This window comes from Tenrec ecaudatus, chromosome 16, assembly GCF_050624435.1.
Source record: "Tenrec ecaudatus isolate mTenEca1 chromosome 16, mTenEca1.hap1, whole genome shotgun sequence".
Lineage (NCBI taxonomy): Eukaryota > Metazoa > Chordata > Mammalia > Afrosoricida > Tenrecidae > Tenrec > Tenrec ecaudatus.
The window spans coordinates 84,857,891-84,875,654 of NC_134545.1; the positions used below are offsets into that span (position 1 = coordinate 84,857,891).

Here is a 17,764-nt window from a genome sequence, read left to right on the forward strand (position 1 = left end):
CCCACCCCCCACAAGGGTTTCCAAGTCTCAAAAATCTTTACAGGTGCTAATAACCTCACCTTTCCCCATGAAGCAGCTGATGGGTTTGAACCACTGACACTGAGGTTAGCAGCTCAATGCCTAGGCCAAGTGCCACGAGAGCTCCCTCTTTCCTCTAAGTCTTGTTTAATTCCTAAGAGAAGGACGAGAGCATACATGCTTAATCCATGCTCCGATTCTACTTCCTTCAGCGTTCACATTTTTCAAATGATATTCAACAGTTGTATTATAACTGATTTTAATGAATAGAGATTCAAAGTAATTTAAAAATTATTTAATACACAGCGTGAAAAACTGTCTAGTATACAAAAGTATTTCACATTTTTTAAAAAACACCTTCTAAATTACTTAACAGATGTAGAGGTCCACAGTCCTTTATCAGAAATCCTTCAAGCCATCGTTTTAGAAAGGCGATTCAGTGTGTGCACATCATCGTGTACCAAACCCCACCATGCACTGCGTAATCCTGCAGCATGGTTGAAGGCAGCACCCCCATCAGCAAAAGCTGCTTATGCAGCAAAATGCCTGGGTTTTCACACTAAATGGGACACACATTCAATGTCAGCTCCGACTAGACTTACAAGCAAATGAGTGCCACAAAGCTTAAGGAAAAAAACCAGAAAACTAGTTTTCAGAGCTTTGTGGATTTTGGAACAGATAAAGCAGTGTAGACCTTTAAAAATTTGTCAGACAACATAATAAAGATTCTCTAAACAAATTACTCATTTTTTTACAAGTGAAAAGGCAGATAACCTTTCAAATACATTATAAATTAACAGGGGTTTTCTCTAGTATTAAATGTACACTTTAAATACATACACACAGCCGACTTCTGACCCCATGTGGTACTAAAGGCAAGAAAAGGATGCAGCCACATATGCAGTACAACTGGAAATGGGACGCAGGCACCTCCGTTCCGGATGCCAGGTAGAGCCATGCTGAGTATAGCGCAAGGAGGTAGGGTTCATTCTCCCTGAAGTCCCAGTGTGCTTGGGAGTAGTCTCTTGCACGGAAACACAGGCAGACAACTCTTACTGAAAACGAGCCTGCAGGTTTTCTTCTCTACACCCATCTCTGGTTTCAGCTGTGTGTGCCCCCAATTGAAAACGCTAAAAGCCATTTTTAAATAAGTAATGTTTATAGCAGGTTTGAAACCAATTGGGTCACTGATGATGCTCCTAAGTAGTTGTAGTTATTTAAGAAAATCCACTGACTTTTTATGAAACTGTATCTGTTCAAAGGCTACAATTACTCAAAATCAAAATATTGCGCTTGTAAAATCATGGGTAGCGTCCGATCGCAGCCATTTCTTCTACTGAGCGATGGTGTCTGAAAAACAGCTTCACGGAGTTAAAAGCTCATTCCAACACGTTCAGATACAACTTCCACGGACTTGGGGCAGTGAACAAGTGGTCAAGTCATTCTGTTAACCAACTCCAGTCAAGACTCTAAAACACAATGAAAAAATGAAAAGTCAAAATTGCTAACGTTACAGTTTAGTTCACCTTTATGTCCTCTTACATTGTAAAGGATTCTCGATGTCCTTTTTGTTTCTTTTTACACTAAGTGACGTGCCCCAAGGGGTTTTCAAGGCTGTAAATCAGAAGCCGCTTGCCACATTTTTCCCCATAAGAGGGACTGGTGGGTTCAAACCGCCAACCTCTCATGACCAGCTTTGTTACTTAAACACTGAGCCACCAGAGCCGCTTAAAGGGTTCTCACACTATTTGAAGCAAATGATTATTCTCTGGGAAAATTATTCATGAAAAAAATGTCAGAGTTGACATTGAGAACCAAATGTAGTCAAAAGTTAACGAGCATTTTGTTAAGCTTAAGTTCTAACAAGTCACTCGTTCATAGTAACCAAGTCTTAATAGAAGCAGGTCTATAAAGTCAGCTGTGCCAGCACTGCCCATTGCTCACACAGCACTTACTGTTTGGGGACTGCAGTAAAATGCCGCTCAGTTTATTGGAGGCAGCAGATCAGTAAAGCAAAAGGGCACCAACCCTTCCATTTCATTGGTCACATAGCAAAGAAAGCTCACACCACTCATTTACTTTGACCAAAAATGCTCCTGGTTAAGGATTATTGGGAGGCATAAACCTGGATAACTGAAGATGGGACGACTTCATATCCCGGACATTTCTCAAACGCTCTAGGATTAATCTCAAATAGTTGACTTTATTCTTCATACGCATCCCAAATGCCAGGTAAGGCTGGATGGAAAGTTGGGCTCTTGGCCCCCAGCGCTGAAAGACGCATAGCCATGCCCACACAAACTTACCATCATGCTACCGCCCTGCTCCTCATCTGCTTCACGAATAATAGTGCTTAAATGGCCAAGACAATTCAAATTTTCTTCTATCATTTGTGCTAAAGTCTCCCTGTAGGATGAAAGATCAAAGCCTGCATAATGCAGCAAACGGACATAGGGATTTCCTCTACTTTGTGGTCTTCCGGGTCAGGGGGGTCACTGCTTTTGCTGTAATCCAGCACCCTAGGGCGCTGCCCCCTGCAGGTCTTCCCCATCTCATCCTCCCACTCCCACCCCCAGGCAATCCAAAACCAAACTCACTACCACTGATGCCAGACTCAGAGCGCCCCTACTGGACAGGGTAGAACTGGCCCAGTGAGTTTCCGAGACTGTAGCTCTTTACGGGAGTTCACAGAGACTGCTTCTTCCCATGCAGTTAACTCTGGCCAGCTCTCATGACAAACTTCAAGTTTCCTCTATACTCTAAGTGGTGCATTGATATAGTATCATTTCTTCCCCTGACCACGCTAACTGAGGAAAAGAGAGATCCTTCTGGCAGACCTCATTTTGTTTCTGGACTATTTCCCTTCCCTTAACGATCCCAGTACACTTTCTTCACAGACACGTGTTAGTGGGGAGGCTACAAGAGCACAGGCAGAGATGCGGGACGGAGAAAGCTCTGGGTGGATACTACTACGGAGAAGCAACAAGGAGAACAAGCGGGTGGATGCTGGCAAATAGCACAAGAAAACGGCGTGACAGGGAGCTGCCCAGAGTCAAGGAATGTACGTTCATATTCTGACAGGAGACCCTGATCTAGGTTTCCACCTTTTATGCTTTCCTCTTCCTGGGGCCTCGACCCTCGTGCTTTGCAAACCCTTGGCCTCGGCTGTAATTCGGTGTAGGCTACTGGGTGGGGACCACTATTAGCTTAGAACTAAATTCTAATTCAGCCCTCACTCAACAGCTGGAAAAAAATGAGGCCAGCCGTTCCCAATCCTTCTCGGCTCAGGCACACTGTCAGTGCACTCCGTTTTCCTGAGCGAATGTACCTAACATTCCGGTCGCACGGACACTTGCACGCATGCGCCTCCGTTGGCAATTACTGGTACAGAGGTGACATTTGCAATTGTTAGTGTTCTCTAACAAACTTGAATGCATTTAGGAAAATCAAGAACAGTTATTTATTAAGTTTTATTGGAGTCTGATTAATGGACTGCTTCCTGAGGTCAGACAAATCAATGCCTGCCTATGCTACAGTTATAGATGCATGACATTGGGCCAGATCTAGAATGACCCCAAGATATACCGGGGAACTCACTTTCTTGACAAAAGTAAAATACCTGAGATCAGCTTGCCTTCCTGCAATACGCTTTTCTCTCATAAAAGCAGAGTACAGAGCGCACAGCGGCATGGCCTCCTGAGCGGGGGTGGCCATGGCTGCACTGCTGCACAACTAAGTATGGGCAGAGCTTCCCGGAGATGCTGGCGCGGCTGAGGTCTCCATGAAGCGGGAGAAAAGCGACAGTACACAAAGCTAGCAAAGAGCCACTGGCCCTGGGGATGGCACATCTTATGCTGGGAAAATAACAGAAACGGAGAGTCATTCAGTTTTTAGCCAAAGAACAGGAATTAATAAAAAGAAAATACCGGGTTTCAAACTTAAGTTTTTATTTTGCACATTTGATTTAAGGTATTTGAGAGAAGGCCCAATTTCAGAAATACTAAGTTATAAAATGGAACAGGATTTAACTCAACAATTGATGAGAGGGTTATCTGAGGATCGCCAAATGAGAGAGGTCAAACGAGATGGCTTACTTTCTCATAGAGATAAATGGTTAGGAAGAAATCATGTCTGGGTAAACAAAACTCAGCAGCCAATAACACAGAGAAAGAACTTAGGACCTGGGCTGACTGGACTGGACGGTCACACTGCGGAGTGTTTCTTTCCCAAGTCTCTACTGTCTCCTCAATCCTCGTACCAGCTTCAGGAGACATTCCCATTTTACAGAGGAACATGTTTAACCAGTCGAGAAAATCACCCAAGCAGACTCCGCAGAAATGGCTGGGACTTGCGTATGAGAGAGCGTCACAAGGTTCATGGAAAAGGCCCATGGTCTTTTCGTTCCCTGTCTCCCCCACGAGCTTTTGAGCCCCTTCAGTCCCTATTAGCCACCGGCGACAGTGCCTGAATCACCATGTCTGCTGCCTCCTTCCTACTGTGACTCTTGAAAGTACACACAAGCCCTATTGTTACAAAGTGAACCCACCCATCTTGAGGAGTTACCACGCATGACAGAGGCTGTTCACGTTCTCCTGAAGTCGGGGGCAGCCATGTTGATGCCTGGGGGGTTACTGCACCTTCCAGACTGGACCCGACAAGGGACCGGGCCGAACTCTGTGTCTGAAAGAAAAACAAAATGAAACCATATGGGCAAGCATCTCAGTCGAGTTACAGAACTCCCTAGCACACCCGTAGGACTTTCAATGTAATCATTACGTATATGCACAACCAGAACATCTCTGTAAAAAAAAATGATATCATCATATACCACTAATTAATTATCCCGTTTTTCAAGATAGTTTACTATTAAAAGCACAGGTGTGCTTACCCCTTTAATTCCACTTTTGTTAGAAAAAAACAAAACAAGCAAATAATAAAAACCCTAGTTGAGCAAAGGGTTGGTTTCATGAACTAGTCAGGTCCATTGACCACTCCCCTCTGATCAAATCCAGTTGGGTGCTTCCATGGTCCAGGGCTTGGAAGAAGGTTAAAGCAGACTGCAAAGGAGAGTGCTCATGAAGGCTGATCACACAGCCCTGTATCTCAGTTGTTAGTCAGTCACCAAGCAAGGAACAGGAGCACCAACCCAACACAGAGTAACAGAACCCAGATCACGCAGATAAAAGTCTCCTTTCAGGAGTAGCAGCAAATCAGGTCACATTAACTGGTTCATTAACCCTTACTTACACAAGCAATTTTTAGGAGATGCCAAATTTCTTTCTGCCTCTTTCCCTGCATAAACATGACCATGGTGTCAGCTTCTTTGATGCTACTGAGGGCCACTTCCACCTTAGGGAGGAGATCGATGATCTTCTGCTTACAGCCCAGCAACTTGCTGGAGAGATCAAATCAATGTCAGACGCCCATCTCCCAAGTCTGCCATCATTTCCCCAGACCCCCCACAATCAGCACCCACTTAATGCTGACCCCTGGAGCAGTGCCACGAACAGGACATATGAAAACAGGGGCTTCCAAGTGTGTGGGAATTTCCCATGAACTTTTCAGTTTATTTCCCAACTCTCTGAGACCCTTCCCACGTGCAGCTGCGGCTTTTCCACCGGAGCATTGTTCTCTTTTACCTCAGATGGCCAAACAGCTCCTTGAGAACACGGTCCTGACTCTGCACAGTGTGCACAATGATCTTCACCATGTCCGTGCTGTCGCTGTACGAGTGATCTGCAAAGGACCCCAGTCAGTGCCCGGGACACGCTTCTGCACAAACACACCAGCTTCCCCTGAAGAAGTCCTAACCATGAATGGATTTGGAGGGCCCTGTGCTGAGCGACGTTAGTCAGTCCTGAAAGGTCACTGCCAGATCTAAAATGTAAATGCCCACCTAATTCAGGATGAGAAATAGGGGTGGGGGGCAGTTCTAAAACTCTTGAGTTTTAACTTACGGTCTCTAGGTGGTGCGCACATTTTGTGTGCATGTGCTGTCCTAAAGGTTGGTGGTTCAAACCTATCCATTAGCTCCAAGAAGGAAAGGCCTGATGATCCACTCTCGATAAGGTTACAGCCAAGAAAAACCTATGGCACAGTTCTGCTCTGGCCATGACTCAGAACTGACTTAAGGGCACCCAGTACCAATTTTAACTTATAAATACTTCCATTCAAATTCAAATTTGATTAAAAGATGAAAACTATACATGTACAGAAAACACAGTTACATGTCTATTAGTAAAACCACTTTTCTGCCTCAACTAGATGTTCTGGATTTCGTGTCTGTCCATCTACATACAATCTATACAAACTTTGAAAACTGCTGGCCACCTTCAATCAAATGTGATCGACTGCAGGAACTTGTGGACACACCTCAAGTTGAGAATGAGGGGACATCACCTGCCAGCTAGCAGCAGCCGGCATGTTCGGGAGTGGGGTGCCAGTCAGAGCTTAGAGAAGATACCACCACGGGGGGAGGTTATTACTGGCCGTAACTGTTACATTCCACAAATGGCTACTTACATTTGAAACCATCTGAAGGTTGCTCATGGATCCTGTTGTTATATTCCTGGACAGTAATCCCGACTGCACTGTTTTTAATACCTGCTATCCCGCTTACTATTTTTTCTAGTTGAAAATCCTGTGAGCCACTTCTGTTACTCCCATTTAAAAAGGATATGTGAAGGACGTGTCAAAGGAGGCTCAGTGTCCTTAGTCACAAAGCAAGTGATGTCCGCCTCAGCCCGGCTTTCCACTCCCCGCACCTCTGCCTGAGCACCACCAGCTACAGGGCTTCCAGCCAGACTTCTTCCTGAGCTCTGTCGAGTCGGCTCTGACTCAGTGGCCTGCATGTGTCAGGGCCGGGCTGTGCTCCGCAGGGCTTTCTCAGGCAGGTCGCCACGCCTTTCTGGTAGGGTGTCTCGGGGTGAACCTGGCCTTCCCAGCTTTTAGTTAGCAGGTGAGTATGTAAGCTATCAGCACCGCCCAAGGGGTTCTCCAAAGCAAGCCCAAATTGGGTTCCTGTCCAGTCAGTCCTGATTCACTGCCACCCTATGTGGTACAGGGCAGAACTGCTTCACCAGGTTCTCCTGTGTCTTCCTTAATCTTTAAGGAGACAGCTTGCAGACATTCCTTCTGCAGAGCCATGGGGTAGGTCTGACTCACCACCTTGGAGTGAGCAGCTGCTGATGACTGCTATTGCCAGCCAAGGACCTTCCTATAAACAACGCTCTCTTCGATGTCTCACAGACTCAAAACCAAACCAAATTCATCCAAGTTCACTGCCATTGAGTCAGTGCCAACTTAGAGCGGCCCACAAGGACAGGAGGGACGTAGCCCGTGAGTCTCTGAGGCTGCAGCTCCTTAAGAGAGCAAAAAGTCCTGTCTTTCTCCTGAGACTCAGCTGATGCTTTCAAAGTGTTGACCTTGCGGTTAGCAGCTAAACTCTTCACCCCTAGGACACCAGGACTCCTCCCATAGACCAGGTCCCTCAAGGTTTCCACATCTAGCTCTTTTAGCTGGTCAAACACCTCAGAACTTCTCCAACACAGAAGATGACGCTGGTTTTCATCATTTTCAGCTGAACAAGAGCCTCAAGTTGACTCCAAGGTAAGGAAAAAAACACTAACAATCTACACCCAGTGTTTAAGCCCCAACTTCTCGGTGTTCCTAGTGTGTCATCCAAGATGGCCATCACAGAAGCCACCTGGAAAGTAACTGTGTTTCCGAGTGCCGTGATATGGTGGCTGGGCTACTGCAAAGTTTGTATAAAAACAATCCAAACAAATGTTGTCATAAGCTCTGGAAAGTTACTGTGCATGCATCAATGCCATAAAATCCTCATCTGCAATATGGTCGGTCGCTAGAAAACTGGGAGTCAGAAGTATTGACTGGGAGGAGAGGGGGCTGGAGAATTAACTTGCTGTTTGAAACCTTACCTTTCAATGTGTTACTCTAACCACAAATTCTGACTCAACTAGTCACTGCCGGTCTGCTGTGAGCCGGCATCAACCAGAGGGCAGTGAGGCCTGGCAGGGACAGTGCATCACTAGTGTGCGCCTCGCTGCCAGGCCTCCCTTCTCCCCAGGCCTCTTAGGCTGATGCCAGCAGCAAAATCCTACATCGAGTCGATCTAAAGAGCCTAGCTTTTCAGCCACCTGTATTCCACTTGTCACCCAACATGATCCGTTCTGCCTCTTAAACTTCTCTCCTCAGTCATTCTCTCCACAGTTGAGGCTCTGCCTTACTTAGCTCATGCCCATCCTGTGCTGAACTGGATCGTATTAATCTCCTTTAACACAAGAAGGAATCAAGGTGATCCGTCCGAGGTCGCAAAGTGCCCACTCTAGAAGCCCGGCCTTCAGATTCTTACCCAGTAGTCTTTGCAGCAAACCAGTCTGCACCAGCAGGTGCTCAACAGGAGCTGTTTCACTTAGGAAACAAGCGATCGCGAACCAATGCTGATGAAGGTACAGTTCCCTATGACCACATTCTATACCTGAGCCCAAGAATATCGCATTCTTATTAAGCTCACTAATCCTAAACAATTCCAAGCAGATGTCAGCAGCTATATTTTCTATCTCTACACACAATTTCTTGTCTTCTCCTCCACCTTTTACTTCCCTTCTCAAAACTTTTCCACCTCGAGTTTGTTAGTTACCGTCCCTTTTCACTCTCTCAAGATCTCATAAAACTTAACACTGGTGTACTATAAACGACCAAGGACAATATTGAATTTCTTCTGTATCTTGTTTAAAACCTAGTGTTCTCCAGGATTTGGGCCAGTGATAGCTGCCCCAATGCACTTATGGACCGTGATCAAAGCCTCTTACCTGAAGGCCTGTGCTTGAGTTGTTTATATAGATCGATAGCATGCTGCTCCCTGCAAAAGAGAAGGCCTGCTGCTGTAGCTGAAGAGACGTGACTGATGGCAACAATCCGCAACTTCAAGAGCTAATCCCACTTTAAAGCAAGTGCACATTGCCCAGACAGAATTTACAGAGCATCTCAACGAGTAACAAGAAAGAGTCACACATGATTTTAAAATGCAAAGTTGGATGAACGTCATACCCACTCTGATCTCCCACCACGTACACAGCACCCTCTTACCACAGACGTTTAACATTGGCAACAAACTTAAAGTTTCTGACCCTAAACACTTAAGCTGCTAACCTAATTAAGGCAATTATTGGGTTGCTTATGAGTCGACTTCATAGCGTTGCGCTTTTTGGATGATGGGTAGGGAAGTAGTTTATAACTTAGCATACCTGGATGGCACACTACTCTTAAGGTTCAAAGGCACTGTGATTAAAAAGGCAAAGGTCAACCCAAAGCATTCTTTTCACAACACCTGTGACTTAGGAAAGCATCTTTCCCAATAAAATGTTTCTTTTTAAAATAAGATGCCAGTGTATAAGGGGGAACAAACCCACAGAGCACTGTCAGAGGCTTAGTCTATAGGATGTCCACAGAAAGGCCAATCTGCAACCAAAAAAATGACAGAGGCCCAGGCTCACAGCACAAGTCCAGCTTACAGAGACTCCATGAGGTCGCCCTGCCTCCTCCCGTAGGGACTCTTCTGTAGCTCCATGATTTCAGTGTGCAGGGACATGATCTGATCCTCCAGGTAGCCGATGACACCAACCTAAGAGACAAAAACATAAACCAGAACGCAGACCTTGAGGAGAAAGAATGTCTTTTTGCTGCGACAGGACTGATTTCCCCCCAACAGTTTTATTGGCATAGAATTCACTTATCATACAATTCAATAGTTCCAGCACAATAAGATGAGTTAAGACTGGGAGATTTAACAAGAAACACAGAGCTTGTTAAAGTATCTCCACTCTTCCGATTCGGGCCTTTCTCTTTCCCAGACCAGCGTATTTCTTGCTGTGCTTCCCTCTGTCCTCTGTGGCTACGTGGCAACTACCAGCAGTGGCTTTCCCTCAGGAACAGCAAGAAGGCGAGAGCGGCGGTTCTCCACCTTCCTCAGGCTGCCACCCTTTCTTACAGCTCCTCATGTGCTGGTGACCCCCCACAAACCACAACATTGTTTTCATTGCTACCTCCTAAGTGCAATTTTGTTACTGTTATGAGTCAGCGACCCCTGTGAAAGGGTCTTTCGACCCCTCAAAGGAGTTGCAACCCCAGGTTGAGAACCATTGAGCTAAAGTGTCCATCAAACCATTGCTGTTGCTTGCATCTCAGCTTTACAACTTCTACTGCCTCTCATCCCGATGGCCTTGAATAAGGACCCTGGATTGCTCCGCCCAGCACACCAACGGCTTCTGGCATCCTCGGGTGAACCAGCAGAAGCAGGTAGGTGCCTGGCATTCAACACAGCAACAACCTCGTGGGACCTTGAGCAGACACACCAAGCCAGGAAGGGCTCTGCCGCTGAGAAAGCAATCTGTACCTACAATGACCACATTGTTTCCGCCCAAAGAAACTACAGGTGATAATTACGGCAAGACAACAGGAACAAACTGCTGCTGTCTCAGGTAGACTGGAATTGTCAGTCATCAAAATTAAGCCAGCCATAAAAAGAAAGAGCAAGAATCACCATTTATTGTGACTCACTTAATCCTAATAATCCTTCTGAAAAAAGATGCCATTGCCATAACATACAAAGGAAAGTGAAGCCCCAGAGGCTGAGTAATTTCCCAAACCCACGTTAAAGCCCTTGTTCTTATCCATTCTGCTAGTTCCTCCAAAGACATAAACCACCTATTAGGAATGACATGAAAACCCCTTTTTATATAGCCAAACCTGGAGAAGTGCCTGAGAGGCCGCTGCGAGTAACAGGACGAAGGGTGAGCCTGGTGACTTTACCTCAGCATAGTGGACGGCCTTTTCTTCCATTTCCTTCCACGCTTTTAACATTTTTTCTGAGGCTAAAAAAAAAAAAAAGCTTGACTTGGTTACTGGAAATCACCACAGTGTTCACTGCTGGCCTACCCATCTCCTCACCAGAGATTTTTCACTTAAACAATTACAATACATAAACATGACTTTAAAAAGCAACCAAAGCAAAATGATCAAAAAGGACTTCCTCTTCTTTCCCTTTCCTCCGAGAGACCTCTTCCATTATAGCCAAGAAAGATCCCAGGGATCTTTTAAAAGCAACATTTGTAGCTCTGCCTCAGTGCACAGCATGCCTTTGACTAGTGAAAAGATACTTCATGAAAGAAATCAAGTATCACAGAGCCAACTCTAAGGGGTAAATCCCTCCACTCAGCTGGACACTACTGATCAGACACACACACTGCTCGGGATAAGACTGCAAACAGTTATTTGTTGGCCCAGAAAGGAATTGGTTTCATGAAATAAAGCAGAAATGTTGGTGGTGACACACCTTCAGTTTACTCAACCTTGATGTCTGCCTTTTACATTTCCTCAGAACATGTGAAGAGAGTTACACACTTAAAATGCGGCGGCTGTATACAATAAAAAGCACACAGTGAGTACTCATTACCCCACAGTAAGGGGTTTGGAAAGAAACATAACTCCCAAATTATTTCAGTTGTGAATTACAGGAAGGTGTGACTTTTTCTGGAAAAAGGCCACCCCAGTAGAAACACTGTAGCTATTTTTAAAATGGGGATTAATCTTCAGATTCTTAAATCATGCCAACATTTTTCTGGATCTAAATAACTTTAGCCAGATTATTAACAACAAACAAACTAAACGTGTTAGCTAAGTAAGAGTCAAACAGGCAAAGCAGCAGATGGCTTCCAGGGCCAGGGACCCGTCTCGAGCGCACGGCGCACACACTTACAGATCCCGTACGTCATCTGCTCGCTATATCGCTCCAAGTCAAGCTGAATGCTTCTGTGAAAAAACTCCAATTTAGCTTTCAGTTGTTGAGAGGCTGAGATCAGGGTGTTCTTCATTTTTGTCAAGTTAGCATTGTATCTAAGAAGACTTAACCTAAACCACAGCCAAAAAAAACACCAAAAAACATGATCAGAAACAAAACATCGGACATGTTTAAAGTGTAAGTTGCCATGAACCCAAAGCCTAACTTTTCACCATATCAGAAACAAAACATTATACAAAAATTTTCAAGTGTACATTGCCATGAGCCCAAAGCCTAACTTCTTTTGTCAACCTATGAGAAGGAATCTCTACAACCTGGTCTCGAAAGCCTGCTGCCTGTGACACTCAATGACAAGACACCCTTCCAGAACCTTTCAACCCTCCTGCCACGGCAACCGGATGTTTCCAACCACTATTTAGAATTCATGCACACTGCCCAATCTCTAAATACTGCATGGAACACTGGCTGGTAAAAACTGGCGAGATTAATTCCTGAGCGCCCCGTCCATCCGGCAGTGGGATCGTAAAGAACACAATCTGCTTACATCGCTGCCCGCTGCCCCTGGAAGAGCCTGCTGTAGTCTTCTCTGAGGCCCGATACATAATGCACCGCCTCCGCCCACACTTTGCGCAGCTGTACAATCGGGAGCTGTATTTTGCTGTCCTGTACTACATGCAAGAAGATGGGGAAAAGAGGGAAGGAGTTACCTTGTTAAAAAACTGTGATTTGTGTGAAAACTGACCAAAGTAAATGAATTCCATGCAATGATTTACACACATTTTGTTTCTTAATATTAGTTGCAATTCCCTTAATGGGAGTTCCTTTTAACATCTTATGGTGAAAATGATTTTTGGTTATTCCCATCGATTCCCAGCAATGCTAGAGAAGGACCACAGTTGACGACTGAGCTCTTTCTCTATCCAGCCTTGATCTAGGGACAACGTGGAGCTGGCTAGAACTTGTCCTTTTGTTCTTGTTTCTCCACAAACTAGGAGAGTTTGGTTTTTTTTACCCTCTCTCCATCAAGGCCAAGTACTTAGTTAAGTTCTAATCAAGTCCCACCTTCTCCACAACCCGCCAGCAAAGAGGTCCCCGCTGCCTCTCACAGATGTCATTACCTGGGCCCCTAAGCCAGGACAGCATGCAGGACCAAGAGCGTGTAGCAATGTACGCTCTCTTCAGTGTCAGACTCATGAGATTATCTATTGATGAGAATTTCTTGTCTTTGCTTTGGTGAAGGGAATATTAATTTTCGAAAACCATGGCAAGTAACATGTTAACTTCAAGGAAATTCCGTGTAAACACTACAAAATACTCCAACACTGAAAGCGATTCACTCCATTCAAGGGGCTTCCAAAAGTTCATGGGACCACGGTATTTTCATTCCACTTACCCACAGATTTAAGTCCCCACTCCACGGTGGCAAGGCCATCTTACAACAATCTTTTCTAAAGAAAATCTTCAGGGAATGGTCAAAAGTCTAGTGGAAGAATTACCATTGCCACTAGTGCCAAAAACAAAACAGCCTTGAGAAAATTAACTTGGCAAGCCTAACAATAAAGAACCGCTCAGGGCAATGCCCACATGTAAGACCTCAGATCTTGCTTTCTAATACCATTCTCCGTAGAGATGTGGCTGATTCTTGGACTAGGGCAGGAAATCTACAAAAAGAGCGCCAGAAAACAACAAAACCAAACTCTACACTGATTGAAGAGATGGGAGGCATGTCAAAGGGACACAGGAGCCAATTGAAAAGCTCCCCAAGACTGATGCTAAGAAAATTGAAGCAAATTAAATATTTTTATTGGATTATAATCCAAAGTACATAATATACAGATGACTTCATATTTATATGAGCAAATTATTGACTAAATTAATAAATGAGGGGGGAGAAAAGACAAATCTCCCATGCGGAATTACTTATTTTTTTCCTTGGCTATAATCTTTTTTATTATTTTAAAAATCATTTTATTGGGGGCTCATACAACTCTTATCACAATCCATATATACATCCACTGAGTCAAGCACATGTGTACATTTATTGCCATCATTATTCTCAAAACCTTTTTCTTTCTACTTGAGCTCTTGGTATCAGTTCATTTTTTCTCCTCCCTCCCTGCTCCCCTCCCTCACGACCCCTTTATAATTTATAAATTATTATTATTTTGTCATGCTTTACACTGCCCAATCTTTCCCTTGCCCTACTGGTATCACTACTCTCATTATTTGTCCTGAGGGGTTTATCTGTCCTGGATTCCCTGTGTTTCCAGTTCATATCTGTACCAGTGTACATCCTCTGCTCTAGCCGGATTTGTAAGGTATAATTTGGATCATGATAGTGGAGGCGAGGGGGGTGGAGGGAAGGAAGCAATTAGGAGCTAGAGGAAGGTTGTATGTTTCATTGGTGCTATACTACACCCTGACTGGCTCGTCCCCTCCCTGCGACCCTTCTGTGAGGGGATGTCCAGTTGCCTACAGATGGGCTTTGGGTCTTCACTCCGCACTCCTCCTCATTCACAATGATATGATTTTTTGTTCTTTGATGCCTGATACCTGAACCCATCGCCATCTCGTGATCACACAGGCTGGTGTGCTACTTCCCCCATGCAGAATTCTGATTAAATGATGCAGATCAGTAGTTCTCAACCTGTGGGTTGAGACCCCTTTGGGGGTCAAACGACCCTTTCACAGGGGTCGTCCGATTCCTAACAGTAGCAAAATGACAACAATGACGTAGCAACAAAAATAATTGTATAGTTGGGAGGTCACCATAACATGGGGAACTATATTAAAGGGTCGCGGCCTGAGGAAGGTTGAGAACCACTGCTGTAGATGCTCTTTTGCAGAGGAGGGAATATAGCTCACAACTCGTTCCGTGTGAGCTCCGCGTGGTGAGTTCCTGCCAGAGCACAGTGTGGAGGGGTCATGCGGTGGGAGGACTAAGCTGATAAACATGATCTGAGCCAGGGGGTCAAGGTCAGACCAACAGTCATAAATCATACTGAGGATGTGCCCTTGATAAAGCCATGGTCGTGGAATACTTACCGTATATACTCGTGTATAAGCCGAGTTTTTCAGCATAAAAAATGTGCTGAAAAACTGGGGTTCGGCTTATACACGGGTCAGTGGTCCCCAGCGAGGTGTAACATCTCTCAGGTGATTTCCATTCCCCCACTGTTCATTCAAAGCCCCGCTGACACTTCAGGGCTTTGAATGTTTGTTTACTCACATCTAAGCAAACAGAGCCGTCCTATGACGTGGACAGCTCCAATTTGCAGAAGCACCCGTAGTGATTCACTTACGCTGCAGCTGAACTGGTAAGGATGTGTCTGTGGCCGCGCTCCGTCTCTCCCCTCTGGTCTCTGTGTCAAGTCACATCCTGCATTTCCCACCCTAGGCTTATACTTGAGTCGATCAGTTTTTGTGGTTTCCCAGGTAATAATTAGGTCCCTCGGCTTATACTCGGGTCGGCTTATACTTGAGTATATATTTAAGTGTGTGGCTATCATTCAAAGGTTAGGGGTTCACAAAGGCCTGGCCACCTGCTCCTGTGAAGGTTCACAGCCTAGGAAATCCCAGGGGCCAGTTCGACTCCGTCACAGAGGACCGCTGTGCGCCAGAATGAATGCCAGGGCACCGGTCTCTGCCCGGGGCAGGATGTGCTGACGGCAGTTCTTTACCGCAGAGAGCTACAAACACACGTGGCTCTTTGTTACAGGTACCCCAGCGTCAGTTCTGACTCAGGGACAGAACGAAAAGCTGCCCAGCCTTGCATCATGCACACAGTCCTTCTCTTTGGCACTGACCCTCTAACTCTACCAAACATGATGTCCTTTTTCCAGGGAATGGGCTCTCTGATAGCACATCCAAAGTATATACGACAAAATCTCACCCTAGATAGCGGTGGTTCTCCACCTTCCTGACGCCACAACCCTTTCACACAGTTCCTCATGTGGTGGCGACCCCGCCCCCCAACCTTAACATGATTTTCATTGCTATTTCATCACTGTCATTTGCTACTGTTATGAATTGGGAGACTCCTATGAAAGGGTTGTTTGACCCCCAAAGGGGTTGTAACCCCCAGGTTGAGAACCGTTGATATATATATACATACTTATGTTGATATGTGTGTATGTATGTACACACACATAGACACATGATCAGACTTTAACTTACATACTTTGGATAAAATTTTTATAACATTAAAATTTTTTAATCTATTAATAAATAAGCATAGTCCAGGGAAGAGGTGACTACTTGGATGGAGTTACGTAAATTTCTGAAGTGAAGGAAATGCTCTATGTCAAAAATCATCAAACTACAGACCTGTGCATTTCACTATAAACTATTAAAAAAGTCAGAAAGAAAACTAACAAAAAGGTAGAAAGACAAGAAAGATTACATATATTTATTTTATCCCCTATACCCAATAGTATTCTAGAAACTCTTGGTGTTAGTCTGTGTTAAACAGAAATTGTTCAAACACTTAGCCCCTGTAAGAGATAAAAAAATAATTCTCAAGAGCCAAATTAAAACATGTGAACATCAAGAAGTATTCACTAGATACAATGAAGCAGACTATATGAACCTACTTAATAATGTAACAGTAGAAATTCATTCTCTTATCTGTGAAAGCCCTATGTTCAGCAAAAGATCCTTTAAATTAGGGATCTGATCAAATCTACCTTTTGCCACCCTGTTTTCACCACACACAGGAACCTGAGTATGAGATACAGAATAGAAAAACCAAGAACTCGTTCCTACTCCAGGCAGTCCCTGGTTTATGAATGAGAACTGTTCCCAGCTGGGCCTTTAAGAATTTGTAGCTAAGTCAGTGCAGGTGCACCTGGTTCTCATCAGGACTCACTTGAGCACCAGCAGCCTTGAAGCTTTTTCGGTGATTGAGAATTGAAAGTGCAACACGTGAAGGTGATTGTGGTGAGGAAGCTGCTGTGAGTAGGGCTTGGCTCTATCCTTTCAAAATGGGGGCAAAGTGACAGTAACATGGAGAGAGAAGTAGGGATTGTCTGTAAGTTGGGGATATACAGAACCTAGTGTATAGACTGCCTATACTCAGGTTAAAATTAAAATCACATTATTTCAAGTTTATGGCCAGTAGTAAATGGATGACACTTACCAATATAATTTACACAGTCCGATAAACTTCTGGAAGCAAATGGCCCTTCATACACAGTCTTACTTTTATCAAACAAATACACCATATAGCTATCACAGCCTCTCTGGAAAAGATACAAACAATTAAAATTCTACTCGAACGTTCTTGAAAATACTAAGCTCTCTGAAGACTTAAGCACTAGATTTCCTATTCTGAGACACAACTGAACTGTCCACGTACATTAGCATAACCCGACGGAATTAAGGTCCAAATTGTTTAGGCATATATAAACAAATATAGCATAGGCTACAAAGGCAAACAGAACAGTATCAGATTCAAAAGGACAAAAGCAAACGGCCACAGCCCACATGGCCGTACAATCAGCAATCAAAAGGAACGAAGTATTGATATGTGAAGACACGGATGTACTTCAAACACAAAATGTTTGATCAGCAGACAGAAACCAGACACCAGACTATGTATCATCTGATTCTTTTTACATAAAATGCTCAAAAGGGGAAAATTTACAGTTCAGTGGTTGACTAGAGGCGGCAGAAAGGGAATTAACAGTTTAGGCGAGAGGAGGATACTGAGGTGATGGAAATGGTTTAAAACTAATTTACAGTGATGGCTGCAGAACTTGGCAAATCAACCAGAAATGGATGAGTTAAGATGATTTATAGCATAGGACTCAATAAAGCCATAAGAAGAAGAAAACCTTTTTTTAATTTCAAAAGGTCATGGCTAAAATCCTATTTCACCACGTCCGTCTCCGCAAAGAGAAATCACTTAAGATTGCTTGTCTAATTTCC

General features: G+C 44.4%; 1 protein-coding gene across 2 annotated transcripts in view; it reads right to left on the reverse strand.

The window, feature by feature from the left end:
• Positions 1-301: 301 nt before the first annotated feature.
• CHUK (component of inhibitor of nuclear factor kappa B kinase complex) overlaps positions 302-17,764 on the reverse strand; it is a 45,449-nt gene continuing 27,986 nt past the window's right edge. The window contains exons 11-21 of one of the 2 annotated variants that reach the window (XM_075533310.1): positions 16,974-17,076; positions 12,381-12,504; positions 11,795-11,946; positions 10,849-10,910; positions 9,552-9,661; positions 8,850-8,899; positions 5,658-5,754; positions 5,266-5,413; positions 4,582-4,698; positions 2,325-2,424; positions 302-1,487 (exon numbers count right to left, since the gene is read on the reverse strand). In XM_075533310.1, coding sequence (XP_075389425.1) covers positions 2,356-2,424; positions 4,582-4,698; positions 5,266-5,413; positions 5,658-5,754; positions 8,850-8,899; positions 9,552-9,661; positions 10,849-10,910; positions 11,795-11,946; positions 12,381-12,504; positions 16,974-17,076 — 1,032 coding nt within the window. In that variant the 3' untranslated portion in view covers positions 302-1,487; positions 2,325-2,355. Of the gene's footprint in view, positions 1,488-2,324; positions 2,425-4,564; positions 4,699-5,265; positions 5,414-5,657; positions 5,755-8,849; positions 8,900-9,551; positions 9,662-10,848; positions 10,911-11,794; positions 11,947-12,380; positions 12,505-16,973; positions 17,077-17,764 lie in introns of both variants that reach the window. The other variant, XM_075533309.1, reaches the window with a different exon arrangement.